A 23,053-nucleotide genomic window follows, 5' to 3' on the forward strand; every position below is an offset into this window, starting at 1 on the left:
TGTTTTGAAAACCTAGTGTATGTGGAAACTGTTTAGTTGAAATGAAATGTGTGTGTAATCATCTCTAAATTAGATTTTCATCCAAGTAAGATCTATGTATTATAGTTCTACGCCTAATTATATTGATAACTGATTTTTTCACCCGAAAAAAGTTTAATCTTTATTTTATTATTTTATCTTTCAGTTTTATTTTTGGATTTATCTCTACATTAATTTCAAATATCTATACACCAAAATGTAGCACAAAATGTATATAACCTATAAGAATATGATAAATATTTTTGATAACATTTAATAAACTTCAGATATTTTATGTTTTGTTACCATATCTCCATAAAAAACTGCACAAATCACTTAATAGAAAGAGTCTGTCCTGTCAAGATTTTCCCACCTAACTGACTCTTAAGTGAAATAATTTTCAATTAAAATGTGCCTATTACTATAGTAGAATACGATGTTGGTGTCATTTTTGGTAACGTCGAAAGTGGCAAAATTTGACGTCTTTTTTTGAAATTGCAACGTACATCCTTCTATAATTATTGCATGTAAAAAGAAGTGTGCTCATTTAATTTTTTACATAAAATAACACACACAACATGTTTTATAATTTAATTTTCCGATTCGATATTGATTTTTCGTACGTTTTGGCCAATTGAAATGATCAGATTACATTCTGAAATGGTAAATAGTTTGGTATAAACCATTTATTAAATTATTTGAAGGAAATTTGATTCCAAGAGAAAAATGTTAAGATTTATGAAAACAAATTTTGTGATGTGCTTAAAAAAGTAAAACACCCTCACTTAAACAGAAAGCTAACAAACCTACAAGCAAAAAAGTTGGAAATCCCCCGGAAATCATATTGTAGAAGTGTATAAAGTGAATCTTTCCTATTTGGTTTTATATCTCTAATGTAGATGTATGTCCATATTTCCGAATACATGTACCCATTTCATAATTTTGCAAGCCGAACACAAGACAATTTAAATTTGCAAAACACTAAATTGCAAATCTTGCGCTGCTTTTTCTTCAACCTACCATGTCATGTGATTAACCATTGGATGCAGATTTGCATGGGATTTAATAACATGCATTTTGTTTTACTATATTCACTAAAATAAATTTGTTGTTACAATTTTAAATTCATGGGATTTTTTCATTTCATGGGATTTTTTTGTGTACCATGGGATTTTTTTTCTCCCATGGGATTTTTTGGTGTCCCATGGGATATCTTGTGTTAAAATACAATGATAGTCATATTCACTTTGTGCATTTTTCTTCTGTGCAGTATGAATAAAAAGCTTAATGACTAAAAGAGAGAGGTTTTTTGTATTGTTTTGGGATGTTTTTGAAGTTTTTAAACTTTTATAGCTTTGAAGTGAAATCACTTTGAAAATTCACTTATCAACCACAAATGTAAAACAACGAAATAGAAAAAAATATTCAAAGACAGTCTGACTATAGATATACGGTTTAAGAATATAAACTTAGAATGCTATATGAGCAATACTTTTATCTTAATATTTTAATAAATTATAAAAATTCTAATGGAAGTCTAAATTCAGGTTCATAATCAGCTTTTTGGCACTTATTTTTCTTCTTGGTCAGCTTCAACCCATGAAACATGCTTCCTTTCTCGTCTCTGTAGAATAAAACAAGTAAAAATCTTTATGCAAACAAAATATATAAAATATTTTATGATATCATTTTATTTGTAATTAAAGTGATCTTATTTTTTCTTACTTGATACATGTTCATTTCTAATATCAACAGCTAAATTACTTGCAATCAGACTTTTAAAAGATAACATAAACAGACAAAAAGACACACAGATAAAGTGCTTTCTATATAAGTTGGTGGCAGCATTTTTGATTTATTGTGCAAAGTATGAAGAACAGAGGAACGGACACCAGTATGCCATCATATGTCCCGTCTCAAAAAGCAGGAGTATAAAAATTCTGGAGAACAGTGTATACCTGATATGATTAGCTATCAAGTTTGCATATACTGAATTAGTCATTCACCATAGAGGCAAGCAGGTGGCTGGTCCCTGAAATGGTGAAAAACAATTCTGCATAATACATATGGTACCTTATCAACTTAGTTGAATTAATTTTCATTGCAAGCGTCCTTAAAGCAGTTATCTTGTAATGCACATAAGTAACATTCAATGTTAAGTCCAACATGCTTGGGGTAAGTTTTATCCAAATTAAGAGATTTTGGAGAAAGCTGTAGTTGAACTTTTAAAAAATGTAACAAGTTTAGTGGAGTCTGAGTTGCTCATTTGCTTTTGTTACTTTGTATGTATGATTTTAGTTACTGTATGTTCTTTGTTGTGTATGTCTGTTTTCCATGTCTGGTATTTGTCCCTGAATTACATTCCTTTGATTGCTGCTATTACATTGGTTCCCTTGATTACCTTTGAAAGACAGGGTATGTTAATGGTGTAAAGAGAAGAGTTTAAAAAACAATGGTCCAGTTCAACTATAATTTTAGAATAGGACTTGACAAACTCTATTTCCAATTGAATATTCATACAATAAAGAGATTTGTTTTTGGCTTAATCATATAACAAAAGCATCTGTATATAAAAAGAGATATCTCCTGATAGCAAGTAATAGTGATTTTTACCAGAACTTAATATCTAGCTAGAGCTTGTTTATCTTTCCTCAGACATAGTTGGTTTAATATTTAATTTTGCAAGTTCTTTATATGTCACTCACCTTTTACCAGTCATTACTAAGAATCCCTTTCATTCATCCTCTTATCTCTCTTGAGCAACATGAGTCCCTTCAAAACAAAATTATACTTATTATGTATTATTTCAGAATTAGATAACTTTCAGAATCTGTATATAGACAGTAAAATGGAGTTATAAACATGTAACTGAAACAGGGTCTGCACTGGCTACCAAAATTCTGTCACCAATTTTTTAATCAATTTTCAGAAATAAGAGCAAAATGTGGTGCCAAAAAAAATATTCCAATTTTTTAAAATATGACAGTACTAAGTCCACTAATGAAAGTCCATGAGTAGAAAAAATGAAATCAGTACAAGTTATATGCCATACACATACAATTTCCAAATCTTAACACAATTTCTCTTCAGACACAAGAAACCTTATACCCCAATTCCCAGTAATGAAAACTTGCATCCAATCTTCAGTGTGTGATGGACAGGTTGAAAAACTAAACTAGTATTTTTATATTTAAAATGATAAAATCAAAACTCTGTACTAAATTTAGGTCTAGAAGCACTGAATCTATTATGGTTTCAAATGATCATATCTGTATTGTTAATTTCAAATTTAAAGCCTTTCTGATTTGTTAATACAGAAGATTAACAACATAAACAAGTTCCATTTGTACCCATAACTATCCATATCTACATTTTAACACAAAAAAAAAAACATTTGTACTGTATTTTATGTGAGAAAGTACCTACCTCTATCTAGTTTGTATTACTGCTGCACAGATAAACTTATGGAACATCAGTGTGCCATTCTGTAGAGAAAAGTAAAAGTAATGAATTCAGACTGTAAAGAAATATCATCTAGAGACAATCATATACAAAATGTATTATTCCAGCATTCAAAAATGGTCATTGTAGTCACATTTTTCACTCGATATGTTTAGTAAACGACAATATCGAATACCCGGGAATGAATGATACTAACCTGTTTCTATTTTGGAAAGAACGAGTTTAAAATATTAATTGCATCCAAGATTTTGAAAGTAGTGAAAGTTCTTATTCTCGCGTGCTTATTCTTATACGAAGAGTTTCTCAATGAGTGTGGAAATACAGGGGAAAGATAGACTGGTTCCCGATCGCAATATTCAGTATGTTACATATATACAAATATAACGATCGGTACGGACTTGACGTTACCTTGAACTTGTTTACAGCGCTCTTCAGAATGTAATTTTTCTAGCAAATTTGGTGTCAGCAAACAGGAAAATGATTCCGGAATCGAACTAGGTAGGTGTGACATGCACAATTGCAACTTGAAAGTCGTTACAAGCGGTTAAAGGGCGATACTCCGCGGTACCGCTGAATCTCCATCTTTTTGTATGGCACATCGTTCTGACCCCAACCCGACATATCAATATCAAAATAAAAAAAGAGGAGGGTTGCAGGGTCAGAGGAAATTCGGACTAGGGAAAGAAACGAATTGTGGTATTATGTGATAAGTTACATAATGATTTGACCACGGACCAAAAGATAACACATTGAAACGTTCTTTCGTGCACCACATTTCACACTCCTAGTATTTTAATCATAAGTACATTTTTTATCAGGCTTTCTAAAAATCAGACAGCACGTCAAAACCCAACCCAGTTTAATTATATTTCTTGTTTAGAAACAGTATAACCAGTCTTAGTTTTTTATTTGTTTGTTGGGCTAAATAGAGAAAAAGCATGTACTAAAATGTAGATTGGACATGAAATTTGCACAGAAGCATCGTTTGTTTTGTAGGTTTTTCTTTACTGCGAATTACTTTTTCTCCAACATGAATCACTTCTCCATTAGCAGTGTCTGAATTTTATGTTGACTGGTACTTAACATTTGATCTAAACGAAACCTTTCAGGGCTCCTCTAATTGTTATTTGTACAAATTTGTTGTTGAAATTGTACCAAGTCTGCAAAAAATATTTAACAAAACGGACTTATTACAAAAAGTGTCTTACTAGATGTAAACTAAGATAATCATCACATTTCTTGTTTGTTGAAACTGGGCGTTACTATGGTATAGAGATGTCAAATAGATAGTGTGCTTTGTGCATAATGAAAAGTGTCGAGAATGAATTTCATTTTGAATTGAGTTGTGACGCCAGTATGTGTAGCCTTATTATTTTAGACGCCCCTCCTCTTTCAAAATATAGTACGTGCATATATTTTAAAATCACTGGAAATTTCAAGGTGATGCGTAATTTATGTAGGTTCCTTTCCCATGCGTTTACAGTCTTAACTTAATTACTTTTATTATGATTGTGTATTTGCAATTCTAACGTGTATTATCTTCTGTTTAGTTGTTAGAATATACTGGGATAAATGGCAAGCCGTTGTGAAATTTATTCCCCATTTATTGATATCAGTAATTCATTTATTGATATTAATAAATGAATTATTGATATTTAGGATTAATTATTGATATCAATAAATTATTCGATTTATTGACATGTTAATAAATATTTATTAACATGTTATTAAATCATTTATTGATATCAATAAATAGCTGAATTATTAACGTGTTGATAAAGAGGGCGCCACTTAGGTGCTTCATTCGTGGTCAGAAAAGTGTAATTCTTACACAGTACTTTATTCACCCATGAGTCTTACACAGTACATTATACACCCATGACTCTTGCACACTACATTATACACCCATGTCTCTTACACAGTACATTACACACCTATGACATTTACACAGTACATTATAAGCCTATGACATTTACACAGTACATTACAAGCCTATGACTTACACAGTACATATCGCAGCCATTTTCATACAGAACATAACACTTTACGCTCTTTATTTTGAAGGGCTATTTGACTCAACATGACATATGTATCATTTTAAGAAATGAATGTTAAAATAGAAGCAAACGATGGTGAAAGCCTATTGTTCTATGTATCATGACCTTGAACAACAATAAACTAAAAGTTGGACTAATGTCAAAAGTTCACAAATAGTTGCACTGTATATGGATCTCATTGCCTTGGTTGAAATTTCTATTTTAAGCCATGGTCATTTGAAAAGCTTCTTGGTGATGCAGGATAACTAGGAACTCCCTCTTGAAGTCTTGAATGCTTTCATAAGTTGTTGCTAGTTCTAAAGTGTTTCACAGGTATGTGCCACCAGTTTGTTGATTACCTTCTGGGTGGTAGGCTGAAAGCTCTGGAACAGCTTCTGTAGATCTGTTGTTGACAGATGACTCCAGAATGTCTCCAGATGTACAGCTGGAATCCCCTGTCTTATCTGAGTGCAGAGATACAGTGGCTTAAAACCGATTTCTGACCTGGCAAGGTTCAGCATCTGTAGACGAATAGAGTCAGCTTTTGGTAGGACGGTTACACCAAACCTGACAAACATGTCGGTAAGGTGGTTTACCATGTGAGGGGAAAGTCGACGAAAATCGTCCAAGGCAAGTTTGCAGATCTGTCGCTCAAAATCTGTCATAAACAGAAGTAGATCTCCCAGGAGCATCTCTTCATCGTCACAAGGGGCACCATGTATAATTGAATAGATTAATGATCTGCATAGTCTAATGGAGAATACACCAGTCAGTGCTGTTCCATGGGTTAGTATGCGACCAATAATTGGATAGATGCTGGATTCAGCAAGGCGGTACACAGGCAGAAAAGATACACAACACTTCTCTTCAGTAAAGTAGGTCCTAAAAGCAACGTCCCAGAAGGCAGAAAACAAGTCTTTGGTAAGACCACCAGCATCTTGTCCCAGCTCACCGTCGAATTTAACTACAAGTCGATGACCAAGCACTAATGGATCGTCATATGCAGCCAACACGTCAGTTAAGATGGATTGTCTACTGACTGAAAGTTCTTTATTGTCCCTAAGAAGCTGTTGGAGTTGTCTAAGACCTGTAAATAGAAAGCATACAAATAACTTAATTCATTTTTAAAATGAAATAATTTGTGCTGTAGTCAATGCTTGTGGAAGCCATGGAAGAGTCTTTATTAGCAATTCAATACAAAAATGAAAGAATGAAACATGATATTATCTTTGGGGAGTTAACTTTTTTTCAAGTATAGGATACCTTTTCAACTTATATATATAAGTATAATAAGTACGTGATGTCCCAACTGAATCAGAATTATTTTGCAATTGTAAACAACTGTTAAATTCTTAAACAAGTTTTTAATTATTCAATCTAAGAGGATTTTTGAGCTACTAATTTTGGTATTTAACCAGTCTTTTTATTTGTATTTATGAATTGAAGTTACAAAAAAGCGTTTTTATATAGATGATTAATCTTCATGTTTTATATACAATTACTATCTTACCCTCATGATCAGTCTGAAATGTTGACGAATTGTCTTGTGAGTCAGAAATACTCTGTATTAGGTGGAACTGGTCTTCGGCATTTGAAGGTGTGGTACTGCTATTGTCAAACCAAATTATGAAACCAAATAAAATATTAAACAAATCATACATTTTTTTCAACCGAGCTTGTGTATTCCTTTAATTCCAGAGAAAATGTCATTACATATATATAACTTAAACATTTCCAGTGAATCTTACATCAATTATTTTCTGATATTACAAATTCATTTTCTAATATTAAAAATTCATTTTCTAATATTAAAAATTCCTGATTTAGTAATAATAAAAAAATAATCTCACATTTTGTAATATTACAAATTGAATTTGTGATATTAGAAAATGAATTTGTAATATGAGAAAATCACTATACAATATTGGGAAATCAGTCACATTTTTTAATATTACAAAATGCTTTTCTAATATTAAAAAAATGTAATTGAATACGACAAATTCCTTTTCTGATATTAAAAAATAGTTTTTTTTAATAAATTCAATTGAACTTGTAATATTAAAAAATCATTTTTTAATACTAGAAAAAGCTCATTTTTGTCCACTTTGGCTTGCCATAAGTTTAAAATCACAAAAAGACACAAAATCACTCTAAGCCTTTTGTGAGTCCTGGTTATACAAAGTTCAACCGGGGTTACCCCCTTCTAGGTTGTTATCTTTCCTTCAATATTCAAGAGGATGAATGATCCTTTTAATATACACAAGAAGTAAACCTTTTAAAGGTGCGGAAATATACTGCACAAAAAGCCCAAAGAAATAGAAACTTTGCTTTAACAATATGTAGAAGATACAAGGAAATCACTGAGCGGTGTCCCCTTTATAAAGACTTAACGACCATCCACTAAGATGCTTACCGGTGTACTAGAATCTACAGGTGTGTCAACCAGAGGTACAGTTGCATCTTGGTCTAGAGGACTTGGTGAGGGTATAGGAGTACCAGCTATTGGTGTGGGTTAAGCTGTTGGTGTTGATGTAGGAGTTGGCAGATCTCCATCTGAGTCTATCAATGGAATGAAGGCTGTCTGAAGATTCAAATTAATTCATTAGATTGATTCTAAGTGGCAATGTCTGTAAAAGTGACATGAAAAAACCCGAATTGTTTAAAGGAATTCTGCAGGAATTAAGCAATTTTACTCCGAGCTTTGAACTTATCCATATCAAACAGAAAAAAATGTTGCTTTTTATGGTCATGCTTTATCCGATTCAGTACTTTTATTAACTACAAATTAGTTATGTAACAAACTAGGTCGCTGTATAATACATGGTAATTTTAAATGGAATACCAGCATGAAAACAATATAGACAGTATATACAATATGTATAGGTGACGTGTTCTTTCGGAGACCACGTGCGAGGAACGTGGCATCTTTCCCAACACGGTGCACCCCTATGGTTTGCGGTCAGGTTTTCTGTATTATAGCCTGACAACCCCAGCATGTAACACGCCAGGGGTACCCCATTCCACCACCTTGGGCACACATCCCAGTTGCTCTGTGGGCAGAGCGCCCTAGCCCCCGGCTAGGGTTCTGAGAACTATTTAGTCGCCTTTTACGACAAGCTTAGCGCTGCTGCAGACCTATTCGTTTAACACCCGGACCTGCACGGGCTCACTGGGGGAGCACCTACAAATGAATTACGTTGATTTAAACAAAATTGTCTTTTATACATCGCTTTATCATAACAATGATAACTTATTCCGTCTACTTTAGTAATATATACATGTATATGTACTGCTGGTGATATCATTGACTAACGTTTAGAAACTTTGACTTTACATGGATTTGTATAGTATCAATAATCATTTATTCAATGTTCAAATAGGGCAGGCAATGTATGGTAATAATCCATATTTGATATACCTAATAAAATATATATATTATATATACTATACAAGATATCGTAAAACTTTACAAGAAATGTCATATAGTATATAAGATAACTTATAATAAGATATTTCATTAAATAATTAAGATATATGAAACATAATGTATTTGACATATCTGATGAATTATTTAAGATATATTCTGTGTTATATGAGATATCTCAAATAATTTTTATAAAAGATATCTCGCATATTTAATCTGATACCCTTTATGTAAGGTACATGATATATATTGTTTCAAAATCTAAAATATGGAAAAATAAATATATATATGTAGATATATATAATCTCTGATATTATATATGGTATCTTATATGGTATTTGTAAATATTAACCAAAACAAATGTAAAAATGTACATTAACAGACAGCCTTGAAGCGGGTCAATTTTTGAAGAGTTCAACCGATGCTGATATTAAATCAGACACTATAGACGTAAAAAATAACTTACCATAACCTTCCTGAACCATTGTTCTGTCGAATACCCCCAGTTTTGTCATAGGTCTGTTTTTATACTGTAATTTGGTGTATGTTGGCTTATAACAGTATAATATTTGCTCTGGGGAATAGCTCGGTAGAGATAACAGTGAAGGTTTTATATGGTAGTTGTTGTTTTGGCCAGACAACAGAAATGACACTTGAGTCTTTGGTCTTGGGACACTTGGCTGAAATATATATAATTAAAACTCGGAATAAGTTTTATTATTTTATTCAGTTCCTTGATGCACGCATGTAAGATGCGGCATCACAGGAACATCGCTTTTTATATCAGATTAGCGTTTTAAAAGGTTTGACCAATGAAATTCCAAAATTGCTAAATTGGTCAGGTATCAATCAATTTCTTGACCAATGAAAATAAAATTAATAAAATGTTTCTAGGGCCGATTCAGCATAAAGTGTCAAACATAATTACTTAAATAATCTAAAAGACAAATTAATACATATTCTTTATTACATAATCTTATCTCAGCTAAAATGTTTGTTCCGATTTCTCAAGAACTCGGAACAATAGAAAATACTTTATTCTTTAATCCTCTTTACATAAGTTTGACCAAAATGTGATTTTATAGATTTATAGATGATTTGCCAAAAGCCAAGTACTATAGATAATTGAAATAATGACATACTTGTAACAAATTATGTACAAAATAAAGAAATAACTTCTTAAGTAAAACACAGTTCAATTATGAAACAATTTTATCTACAATTTCTTCAAATTGTAGAATCTAAAGATATTATTTTTTTTATTTACAAAATAAAGAGAAAACAGACTATAATAATCTTTCTTGCTATAAAAACTTTGGACCCCAAAGTTAAATTCTGAAATATTGTTTTGGGATCATTTATAAAAATTTGTTTAGTTATGTTAACCCGTGGCAAGTGCCCCTCAGCATACATAAATAATTCACAAATTTATAAAAAGGAACCCTTTATGAGTATAAAATTTTAAGTGTTTAGTTATGAACATGTTTTACACTTTTAAAATACTTCTCTACATAATATCCATCTCTAAACATATAATTATTTAAGTATGTGCTAGTTTCTTCTGAAAATATACAGTACTACAATGTCATGTTAATATACAAGAATCATACAGTAAATAAATTTACATTTTCAATATAATTGTTCATAATGTCAGGTAGGTAGAGTACTGTGGATCTGATAGTAAATTAAATGAGTACAAATAGGACTAAAACAAGCAATGTCTGTATAACTTACAATTGAGGATATAAAGAGTTTGATTTAGGTGTAATTTCACCTTGACCTTGTAACAAAGTACTGTAACCATTGTGGATAATCATAACGTAAGCACAAAATGGTTGGCGTAAAATTTTACGCAATTTGAACCAAGACACAAAGTCAATAGTAATACATGTTGGTACAGATATAGTTTGCAATGTTTACTTATTTCGAACAGTAAAGTTTGTCCAACTAGCAATCAGTTTACAAGTTGGGAATGAAGTGATAATGATACGATTTATAGTGGGTGTATCAATATCCCAATATGATGGACACAGAGATAATGAAAGTATGGGGATAATGACACATTGGCCACCACAAGTAATTTCTATAGCTAAACTAGTTCCTTGCTTCTTTTTACTTTTGTAGATGCAAATGACAATAAGTATAAGTACAATTAAAACAACTATGCTAAGCAACACTGAAGCATGAAGCCATGAAAATTCATTTGTAATATAAGTCATAAGGTTACTAGTAGTTTGCGCAGAATTGAGTTCTGTTACATGTTCATTGTAAATAAAGGATGGAACAGTTTGAGATTTTACACTAGCAATTTGTTGTATAACTAGCAGAGCAGTAGCCATTTTGCGAACCTTGAAAAATAAGTATATGCTTGTAATAAATGATAAAAATCCAATACCTAATGCTACAAAAATTAAAATTGCATTGGTATCAGGCCAATCTTCAGCAAGAGTAATGTCTCCTATTAGCAATGGTTCAGTGAGTGTTTGAAAAATTTGTTCATCTTTCTTGGCTGCTTGGGCCATTTTTGTTAGACTTAAATGGTCTCAGCATTGACTTTGCAGAAGCTCTGAAAGCTGGTAAGCTTACAGGTCTTGCACCAGGATATGTCTCAATCTTATGAGAGTAAGCATTTGTGACACCTAACTGACTAAGGTTATTTGCAAAAACATGCTTGTACTTTTCAAGCAGTGCAAGAAGTTTCTGTTTTTGAATTTCATTTAAATCAGATTTAGCAAGATCAAATTTTAATCTAAAGTCTTCCTGAACATGCTGTTTTAGATGGGTCATTTTCTGCCCTTTGTGCTTAAACAGCAGTTTTTGTGTCACCTTCAAAAGTAAGGATATCTGACTCATTGGCAGGAAAAACATTTGCCAATATTTCCCTTCTTTTAACTAACACATCAGTGTTAGTTGGATTTAACAGTTTCAGCATTGCCTTGCCCCTAGTTACTGTTGCAACACATTTTGCTCCTACTAAATGTTTAATTGCTAGTGTAGGTTTAGGTTCTAGTAAAACTTGATCTCCATGTTTAAATTTTGATATTGACACTGCAATGATGGACTCTGACCTTTTAGGAATTGTAACTGCTTCAATAGTTCTAGCTAAACCTGAAACTTCCTGAATATGGCTTACAAGCACTTCTTGTCCATCATTTAAGTGCAATAAATGATGTGCTAAATCAATAGTTCCCTTGAAATGTTTTATAAAATCCCAACCTAAAATAAGAGAGTGGTGCACATTTTCTACTACATTGATAGGATAAATGAAAGTTTTGCCATGAATGACAATTGGGAGGTCAAGTTTCCTAAAACAATTAATCTCTGACCACTGACACCTTTAATCATAATATAACTTGGTTTATTTAGCCTTGCTTTAGCATATTTTGTTTTGTCTAATAGTTCCTTATTAACAATGCTGATGCTTGCACCAGTGTCAATAAGGGCATTGGTTTTCCTATTGTCAATTTTCACATCAATAGAATTTGTTTGCAGAGGGGTTGTAAATCCTACATCAGGACAATCAGTATCTCTGTGCTCATCCTTAGAACAATGCCTATGGACAGGCGCGAATCCCTAATTTGCACTATATCTACCCCAACATGCAGGAGCTGTGTGACCTCGTTTTTGACAATTATTGCATGTTTTAGTTTTAGCAAAACAGGTAAAAGGTGATCTACAGTACTTACCGCAACGATGGCATGGTGGATTCTGCATTTGAACTGGTTTGATTGGGTCCTTCATTTGTTGTTGTGGATTGTAATGGTTTTGGGCTGGTCTTTGGAATGTTTGTGGAATTTGTTGACGAACCCAGGATTGTTGTTTTCTTTGCTGAACAAAATTCCTCGAATTTCTGGGTTGTTCAGAATGTACCGCTGTTATTTTGGCATCCAATGTCAATTGTTCGAATTTTATGTCTATATGTTGAGTCAGCATATTAACTTGTGTTGAAAGATCCTCATTGTTTGAGTTGGTGACTAACAAGGTGGTTTGAGCCAACTCTGCTTGTTTTCGTAGTTCTTCAATGTCAGATGGGTCTTGTGGAATTACTATTTTTCCAATGGCAGGTTTGAGTCCTTTTATGGCTTTTGTTAGGATGCTTTTTTCTGGAAGTTGTGCCTCCCCACAAATTTTTGTAATTCGATGTATATAGTCATCTACCGTTTCAGAATGTCCTTGCCGTATGCCCATTAATTCCACATTAAGGGCTGGAGGGGTGAATCTAGCAAAAAGTTTGATCTTTAGATCCTCTAAGGTGTGGATTGAATTTTTGACGCGTTCATACCACTCTGCTACTTGACCTTCGAGGAACAGGGGGAAAGCCTCCAGGATTTGCGGTTCAGTCCAGTGCAAGAAAGAAATGTATAGCATCAGATTTTTGAACCACTGAATGACATATTGTCTTTTCCATAAAATTTAGGGATGGATTGAATTGTATTTAAGCTTACATTGTTGACTGGTTGGACTGGAGCCATGTCTGGTGTACCAGCAGAGGATGATGCAGATGAGTTGCCTTCTCTAACCACAGATGTCGAAGGAGCTCCTCCAATCATGTTGATATCTTCTCTGGTCTGAGCTCTGGTTAATACCATAAGTTGCACACTATCACTGTTAGGATCTTTTGTTTCTCCGCCACTTTTTATACTGTAATTTGGTGTATGTTGGCTTATAACAGTATAATATTTTCTCATGGGAATAGCTCGGTAGAGATAACAGTGAAGGTTTTATATGGTAGTTGTTGTTTTGGCCAGACAACAGAAATGACACTTGGGTCTTTGGTTGTTGGCTGAAATATATATAATTAAAACTTGGAATAAGTTTTATTATTCTATTCAGTTCCTTGATGCACGCAGGTAAGATGCGGCATCACAGGAACATCGCTTTTTATATCAGATTAGCGTTTTAAAAGGTTTGACCAATGAAATTCAAAAATTGCTAAATTGGTCAGGTATCAATCAATTTCTTGACCAATGAAAATAAAATTAATAAAATGTTTCTAGGGCCGATTCAGCATAAAGTGTCAAACATAATTACTTATATAATCTAAAAGACAAATTAATACATATTCTTACATAATCTTATCTCAGCTAAAATGTTTGTTCCGATTTCTCAAGAACTCAGAACAATAGAAAAGACTTTATTCTTTAATCCTCTTTACATAAGTTTGACCAAAATGTGATAAACAATTAATAGATGATTTGCCAAAAGCCAAGTTCTTTAGATAATTGAAATAATGACATACTTGTAACAAATTATGTACAAAATAAAGAAATAACTTCTTAAGTAAAACACAGTTCAATTATGAAACAATTTTATCTACAATTTCTTCAAATTGTAGAATCTAAAGATATTATTTTTTTTATTTACAAAATAAAGAGAAAACACACTATAATACTGTTCAGGAGAAATAGTGCAGCTATCCATATGTGAAAATGGGGTCTACCTCTGGCTCGTCTTGGTTGAGCTGCAATATAATATCAAAGACTGCAGTCTTCAAAATCGCTAATCGTCAAATATTCACTGTCACCGATTTCGGCGTACTTTAAACATCCGAAATGGTACAAATGCGATATTCTCTATATTTATATTGTTATTAATGACAGTTTTGATTAATCTTTATACTTGCTTTTTATTTCATATTTTTGTGAAATATTTTATATAACTACCTCTTAAGACCTCTTAAGAAATTTTACAGGTACATGGCGCAGCTGGTAAACTAATTTTTTGGCGCAATGAAATCACATTTTACGATGCCCGATTTGAGAATATAAACACTCGGGTAAGGGGGTAACATTTTTGCCACGTACTATCTTTTAATCAGTTTTATGACGGCTTCCATGCTGACGGATATTATTGATACTTAGGGTGTCATTATGTTTTGCTAAGTAAACAATCGTAAATAAGACACGAAGGGAATGGATATATATCATTTTTGGACATTAAAAAAAACCCAAATACTCGGGCGATCTCCTTTTGTGGCAATTTTGTAATCTTTTTCTTGTCTGTAACTCTGATAACTCCTGATTGTCGTTTTTAACCAACTATCCTTTAGTTAAAAGACCATGCCCTCTTATTTCATTTTTTTAAAACTTCAGTCAATCATAAAAAAATATCAGAAATGTATGACAGAAAGTCACGGGAAGAATAGTAAGAAATGAATTATTTCAATAAGGTATGACATTATGTCTCTATAAGTTTCACACAATACTCACAAACACAAAAAGTCAACATCATGTCGAATAACCTCTTTTCCTTAATCAGAATTATTGTAAAACCAAAATATGGTTTGAATTAATTTGAGTGAATTGTCTTACCAATCGTTTGAAAAATAAACAACAACAACAAACAACACACTAACGGTATAAAATGAAGCAAACGAAGAAAACAAGAATACTTACCACCATTACTCCTTCTCCTGAATAAGCTTGAGGTTGCCTGTATTAAATTTGCTGCAGCAGGCTCAAAATCTTCTTCATCAGGGTCGTTACGTAAGGATGACCTTACTTCTGTTGCCAGCTGGCGATGACTTAACGCTGGGGTGGTCATGTTAAAAATTGTAATATTCATTTTTTCTCGGTCAATAATTTATATATTTTTGACTAATTGATGACATGCCGTTATTTATTTGGATGATATGGTTTCTTTGTGCCCTTGCAGTTTCCATTTCCGCAAGTCGAGACATGAAAGGTATTGTTATAGATTTTAACGTGACATTGACATTTTTGGATTTAAGATAAAATATATATAATTATGACCTAACAAGCTTCGAAAAAAAGTAACAAAAAAAATCTAAAAAAAAAACAAATAAAAAACTAAAAACAAAAAAAGCGTTGCCGTTATAGTGAAATACTTTTTGAAGTGATTGGGACTCTTCGGCTGTAACTATATAATGTATTCTAACACTCAGATTTACATTTACTATCAATAAATTAAATATTGATGGCCACCCCTTTGCGTTTTGTAGAAGTAAACTTTTTTCAATTTCTTACTGAATAATATACATACATAGACCCGTTTGGTATGTCCTAGCCACTGATGGTAATATTAGACTACGCTATTACCGAAATATTAAAATAGGTGCCCGAGTATTCACAAACTGAAGTTTCTTTTAGGTAGAGAATCAAATGTTCTTCAAGGTAAGGTAGGGAAGTTTATCGACTGTGCTCTGAAAATTAGACGACACGCTTATTCTTGCCTCCCAAGTTCACTATAATGGAATTTAACCTTTAGTTTCTGGTTATACTAATTCGTAGAGACAAGTAGATCTCTATATTCAACAGTTCAATTTCACAGTGACTTGCTATGATAGATGTATACATATTAAGTCTTAAAACACTTCTATAATTCATATAATTTATGCTCATTTTTGTATATTTATTATGATCTATCTTCATTTCGATGTTTCCCTGAATGAATTATAATCACATTTTATGGCGAGGAACTAGCTGTAAAATTTAAAACCAATGAATAATCTGAATCAGAATCTGGTAACAAATTAGTGCATAATACAAGTATCTCGTTTACCGTTTTCAGGTACGGAAATCGATAAGTACCGAAATGACAATAACATTGGATACCCGGCATGCAAGTCTTCCGGAACATAATTTAATAACATGTTAATAATTCGTTCAATTTATTGATATTAATAAATGATTTATCAACACGTTCATAATTCATCGATTTATTGATATCAATAAATCATTTAATAACATGTTGATAAATATTTATTAACATGTTTTTAAATATTTATTACCATGTTATTAAATATTTATTAACATGTTATTAAATATTTATTGATATCAATAAATAGGGAATAAATTCCACAACGGCTTGCCATAGGGATATGTACTGTTGTTTGTTGTAACATTGTACTGGTGAGCATGATTGCCTTACTTAACTTATACAGAAACTGATTTGCATTGATCTTTACAATGAATTTAAAAAATCAATATCTGCAGTTAAAATGTATCCGTAAAACTCAAATTTTCGTTCATTACGTGAAAATGACTGTAGGTATTAACAGCTCGATATTCCTTTTTACTGTTAATTAAGTACAATATACAGGAAATGGTCGGTTTAGCTGGGTGCACTTATAACCTTGGTAATAAATACATCCCGTAATATGGCTTGGTACGTGTTTCGTGTGGCAGATCAAGAGATTTACAAAATTGGAGCTGACATAGGACCCTAAATTTACCCAAAAAAATTATGAAAATGATAATTCTATTCACTTTTGTCGAAAATATGTTAAGCAACTATTTGTTTGATTATTTCCTATGCACAAATGTCACATTAAAAAATCAGTGTATAAGGGGACCAAGGACAGCCGCCATAAAACCGGGTTTAATCCTCGATTTCCAAAGGAAATATGACGTTTCCTAGATCTGTAATCCGGATTTTACGCTACCCGGATCATGTGAAACGTCAAAAATTTTGGGCGCTTTTTCGTTCAAAATGGTGGGACGTCATGGACGTACACCGGAGTCAAAAAGCAAGTTCTGGTGTGTCGTTCCTGGTTTAATTCGGATACGAGAAAACTGAAAAAAAAACATCAAGAAATACCCATGGATGGCTGACGTACATTTTGAGCCGTTTCCAACCAAAAAAAGGAGCCTAGATTGTGATCAAAATGGATATTCATGACCATGATCAGAAGATCCAATGACTATGAGCCTCTGTATTATCATAAGAGTTTGCACCAGACATTTCATTTGCAACTGCAGATCCGAAAATCACTGCATACCTGAACTTTTTCCATGGAACAACTACAAGATAGAGACTGTTTCTCGAAGCACTGATTCCATTTCAAAGAGGACAAATTCAAGTCTTGTCTGCTTCGAATTCTGCTGCCAACAACGTAGATACTGTACCTGACTCAGACAGCACTGATGATGAGAAAGGTAGTCATATATTAAATGATGCATCTTTGAGAAATCTTTTTTTAATCTGTGCATGTACACCAATGAAAACTCAGTCAATAAACTTGCATGTGTGTACATATATAACATTGATATAAGGGACCATACCATTTAAGTTGAAAGGGGGGACTTGGTTTTTGTTTTTGTTATTTTTTTGCGCACACACAGAAAAAAATAATTATTTTTATAGCGACAATTCTTTTTTAAATTAGAATTATTTTATATGTGTATAGAAATCCTTTCTCAGAATATTTTTTTCTTCATTTTTGCAACCAATTTTTTTTTTTTTTTGCAGCCAAATTATTTTTTTTCACAAAAAAATCAGCTTCAAAATATTTTTTCTTAGATATGAAAAAGCCCCCCCCCCACCTTTGTACCTTTGTACTTGTGTTACTGTGACAAATATCAATAAACACACAAAAATTGTACATTTTAAATGATCATTTTTTGTTTGTTTTTTTTTCGTAGATTTTTTTTCAAAATTAGTCACAAAAAATTGTCAATGGATCGAGGTCTATATGACCTGCAGATGTAGAGGAATTATGCATACATTTATGTTGAAAAGGAGAAATTTTGCCCATCTTCAGTCAACAAGTATTGATTTTCAAAATTTAAATTAATACTGTTTTGTGAAAAATTGAATATGATATGCATGGGTCCCCTGTACAGTGTACTAGCTGCGAAATCGTAGCTCGATCTTTTTTTTTTTTTTTGATTTTTCGATCTAACGTTAAGAAAATACAAAATAATAGTTAGAGCTACGTTTCGCAGCTAACAGTGTACATATATTTTCCCTGAACATTGCATATATATAGTAGTTTGTGTCATATTCTCTCCATTTCAGATACTTCACAAAGTTCATCTCCAGAACCTGAAGAAGTTATACCAACCTCGATACATGTCCCAAACCAGGAGTTGCCCATCAGTGTAGTTAAACATGTTACTGTTGAAACTACTTCTATTAGTGATGCTGGCAGTTCAGATATTATGTGTACTGGTAGGTGTTACATGTCATACATGTATATTATTTGAAAGGCTTATATTGATTGATTGATCGATTATTGGTGTTTAAACCAACTTTATGCATTTTAAGGCTAATCATGGCGGCCAATTAGAATGGTGGAAGAAACTGGAGTGCCCGGAGAAAACCACCAACCTTGGGCAGGTAATTGACAAACCTTACCACATGCAAATTTTAGCACACCCATTCTTGGTTGGAAACGGCTCAAAATGTACGTCAGCCATCCATGGGTATTTCTTGATGTTTTTCAGTTTTCTCGTATCCGAATTACAACCAGGAACGACACACCAGAACTTGCTTTTTGACTCCGGTGTACGTCCATGACCTCCCACCATTTTGAACGAAAAAAGTGCCTAAATTTTTTACGTGTCACATGATCCGAGTGGCGTAAAATCCGGATCGGTTACAGATCTAGAAAATGTTCTATGGTTGCAAACTTTCCGATTTTACTTTGATAATACCATTTAAATGTTATACGGACTTTTCATTTTGACTCTTATATAGAGTTTATCACTCGATAACTTTGTAAATTACCATTCATTTGTTATGGACAAATGTTCATGTTTGTCTCTCACCTTTTGTTTCACGGTATAGAACGGAAAGCTCGATACTCGCCCAATGAGTAAAGTAAACTGTTGAATAGGCTTATTCGTACGGGATATAATGTTATAATATGCTTGTCAAATCTTTAAGGATGACATTTTTTTTTTTATATAACATTGATTCGCTCATGGAGTCTTTAAATAGAAATTGGACCACTATATTTTAAAACAGTTTTTGGCATGACATGGGTTGTGTCCTTATTGTATGACGTGTGAAGCACCGTGGCTCAACCGCGCATGGGAAGAATTGGAATTGATTTTGCATATGACAGGGACATCCAGACTTTGGACCGGCGAGTTATCCTGGCGGAGTTTATGTTCATTTAAAAGATATTTCAATACTAGATCCAATACAAGTTAAATCTATTCAAGTGTAGATTACATCTTTTAGGCATTTTTTGGATGTATATATTCTTAACTTCTATTTTATTTTCATATTTTTATGAAAAATTTGACATCACTACCTTTTACAGGTAAACTGGTGTTGTCCGGCCAGTTCTTCAGGGAGAAATAAACCACATCAAATCGTTAGGTTCCAATATTTATTGCAGTTATATGGATAAACAAAAAGTCCCTGCAATAACAATACATAAATTCATAAGACTAGGGTAAAGAAAGATAACCCTGATAGCATAGATAAATTCTATCAGTCAAATAAAATAAAATAGTTATAATATAATAACATTACACCTTCTATATGATAGTTCTCATATAATGCATTTTCTTAGAAAAATGTATTTGTCTGTGGTGCATGAATCTCATGTACAATATTCCACATCTATATATGCTTCAAACACAATTACATGCAAAAAATAATTCAGCATGAAATGTCTAAATAAGCAACAAAAATCAGTTAATAATAGTTACTGACTTCAAGCCAAATGTTATCAAGCAAGCAAATAATATTAGTTAAGCAAATTTCATAAAAATATAACACTTCCTTACCCCACACTTAGGTGCAAAGGTCAGTTTCCCAGTATATCAACTCACTACAATACTGTGCAGTAACATCAGCAGTGTGATGGTTACATCTGAATACAAGATTACAATAATAACTATTGTGCTTCAAAATACCCACAATTACATGTAATGCATAACACAAATAAAACACTAAATCAACTTTATAAAATTTATGTTTTATCAAAATGATAATATTTTGATCATATAGACTTTATATTTATTACTGATTCATATTATCTCATTTATCATTTTATTTAACTTTATTCTTATATTATTTTATAGTTTTATAAGTTTATAAGTCAGTCATCCATTCATTCAGCTCAAATCACTCAAAATGTTATTTTTGGGACAATTAGCAAGATTATTACTAATAAATACCTTTTAAAGTAGAAGAAGTCAATAATGGTGACATAGGCAGAAAGTAGACAATCAGACTTCCCTCAAAATTAATATTCCATGATATTCCAATAGTTTTTACTGAGTTACAAAAATGTCTGCCATCTGAGATTTTAAATGTATAGAGAGTGACAACAAGAACAAAAGGATTTCCCTCCAAAAATGCATGTGACTTCCTACCAATTACATATCCAATAATCCAAATAATCAATACTACTGAAATTCCAAATAAGGTAACAATCCAGGGTCATATTTATGAACTTAGGTCATATACTTAATTTAAATATAAACACAAGGTAACTCAATGATTTTATTTCTGAATGAGTTCTGATTGTTCAATAATTAAAAAGATCAGGTCAAATTATGATTTTCAGATAATATTTTATTAATAAATCTCATCTTAAATCATGGAAATTCTGAAAATAAAATTATCTGTATATTCATTATAAAATTCACTCTTCCACACTGGCACAATTAGTGCCAGTCTTTTTCAGCGCAATTCAACCACGGGGGAAATATGTTGGGACAATTAAGCTAGTTTTTTATCCAATTGGCGCAAAAGTTGAATCGTAAAACGCGGAATGTATACTTTCATTGAACTTCAACGTGTAGACACTTGGTAACCAATATGTACTGTACAAAATAATATGTTCAGTGTACACCAGGTATTGATTGTACATATGGATTCCACCGTAGTGTTTCGAAAAGTAGAATGGGTGAATCTTACTACACGTATGTACAATACAGTTTAATGCATATCATACTGTCGCTATAACCAGAGGTATGACAAACTTTAGAGCTTTAGATTCCCTACATGTATGTAGGCGATTTTGAAATATTGCTATTAACTATATACAATTAAGGATTTTTACTGTAATGTTGGTATATACATGTACTAGTATAACTTTGTCATCATCTGATCCGTAAAAGCTTCTTGTATATAGGCTAAAAACCACTAATTCCACTTCCCATAGGCTTCTATGCTAATTTCACAATATTCAATGGCTTCTCTGGACTTTACCTTAACTTTAACCTGCAGGGGACTATATATCAGCATGATTCTACATATGTCAGCTCACAATCCTCAGAATGGCATGTGGGGTTAGCAGACTTGCAGTGCAGTACTGGTCACCGGAAGTGAAGGGTCTATAAATAACATGGGAAATCCCAGTGTTTTCACAAGATAGGGGTATATTTAAAAATCATTATGGAGATTAGGCTTCACATCACAAGAAGCAAAATGCACCTATAAAATGTACAGAAATGTTTTTCCTTTCAGAAACTGTTTAAATTTTTTAAATAAGATGAGAACTTTTTTCACAGCACTATGAGGAACAGGAGTAATTTCTGCGTAGGACTATTTTTGCGTACGTTCCAAATGCTCATTGGTTGAATTGGTGGTCTGTAACCTATACGAAAGGATAATTACAGAGAAAACCTCGGATATATATTGTTAGTCAGTGGCGAAATCACGTATGACACAAGACGCTTTTGTATACCGTTCATTCCCCGCTATGACCTCGTCCCAGCAGCGAGATGCTGCAGTCGTTCAGCAGCAAACGAATTCAACACACCAATTAATGAATACGTCAAGTTCCGACTACAGTAAGTTAGGAGTTGTACTGCTCCAGAAAATCTGCATGATTTGCTCTGACTACTCTGCTCCTGAAACAGTCTCCTCCTTTCCGCAACCACAGGTTGGGAACTACAACTGAATTCTCGTGCGGTGTTTACCCATTATAAAATTAGAAATTTTTTTTAGTATTTTATTTGAAGGGGTAATATTTATTGTATCTGAAGAATCTTTTTTGAATTATGTTCACTGTAATTGTAATATTTAATGATTAAAGTTGCACTTACCGTGGTCAGGGAATTTATATTGCAGGGACTGGTCACTCCTTACCAAGTTTATAATATGGGGTAAGCATTGCCTAAATCAGCGAGCACCGTGAGCTTTACTGTATATGTGGTTTTCCCAGAAGTTTTTATAAACATAACATTCACTTCTTTAAATGAGTAAAACAAATTAGAAAAGACTTGAAAACTATCAGAAAAGATGACTCTATTTTTACTGAAACGTATTCTTAACCTGTATTTTTTTATTTGTTTGACTGAAGGAAATGATGAATTTTGTCACTTTTTGTTGCTTCCGGGACATGACTTTTTTTCATTAGTATATTGGGGAACCTTAAGGGAAATTTAGAATGTACATGTAATAA

General features: G+C 32.5%; 1 protein-coding gene and 1 pseudogene across 7 annotated transcripts; both read right to left on the minus strand.

Moving 5' to 3' along the window:
* Nucleotides 1-1,495: 1,495 nt before the first annotated feature.
* LOC148620953 (uncharacterized) lies at nucleotides 1,496-23,047 on the minus strand. 7 transcript variants are annotated; one of them, XM_088574882.1, is made up of 14 exons: nucleotides 22,334-23,047; nucleotides 20,817-20,939; nucleotides 20,424-20,509; nucleotides 19,943-20,052; nucleotides 15,336-16,102; nucleotides 14,325-14,401; nucleotides 12,627-13,723; nucleotides 10,431-10,501; nucleotides 9,407-9,620; nucleotides 7,930-8,097; nucleotides 3,445-3,503; nucleotides 2,724-2,790; nucleotides 1,977-2,050; nucleotides 1,496-1,642 (listed from the first exon to the last, which is right to left on the minus strand). In XM_088574882.1, exons 7-10 carry the CDS (start codon nucleotides 13,306-13,308, stop codon nucleotides 7,955-7,957), a joined length of 1,110 nt encoding a protein of 369 aa, XP_088431008.1. In that variant the 5' UTR covers nucleotides 13,309-13,723; nucleotides 14,325-14,401; nucleotides 15,336-16,102; nucleotides 19,943-20,052; nucleotides 20,424-20,509; nucleotides 20,817-20,939; nucleotides 22,334-23,047; the 3' UTR covers nucleotides 1,496-1,642; nucleotides 1,977-2,050; nucleotides 2,724-2,790; nucleotides 3,445-3,503; nucleotides 7,930-7,954. The 7 variants fall into 7 exon arrangements, with proteins under 7 accessions (XP_088431008.1, XP_088431013.1, XP_088431012.1 ...); XM_088574887.1 differs by lacking the exons at nucleotides 14,325-14,401; nucleotides 15,336-16,102; nucleotides 19,943-20,052; nucleotides 20,817-20,939 and having other exon boundaries at nucleotides 22,695-23,047; XM_088574886.1 differs by lacking the exons at nucleotides 14,325-14,401; nucleotides 15,336-16,102; nucleotides 19,943-20,052; nucleotides 20,817-20,939.
* LOC148620954 (uncharacterized) lies at nucleotides 9,650-12,479 on the minus strand (annotated as a pseudogene).
* Nucleotides 23,048-23,053: the final 6 nt, after the last annotated feature.

Source organism: Perna viridis, chromosome 3, assembly GCF_037379345.1.
Source record: "Perna viridis isolate PV_CMFRI_1.1 ecotype Kerala chromosome 3, ASM3737934v1, whole genome shotgun sequence".
Taxonomy (NCBI): domain Eukaryota; kingdom Metazoa; phylum Mollusca; class Bivalvia; order Mytilida; family Mytilidae; genus Perna; species Perna viridis.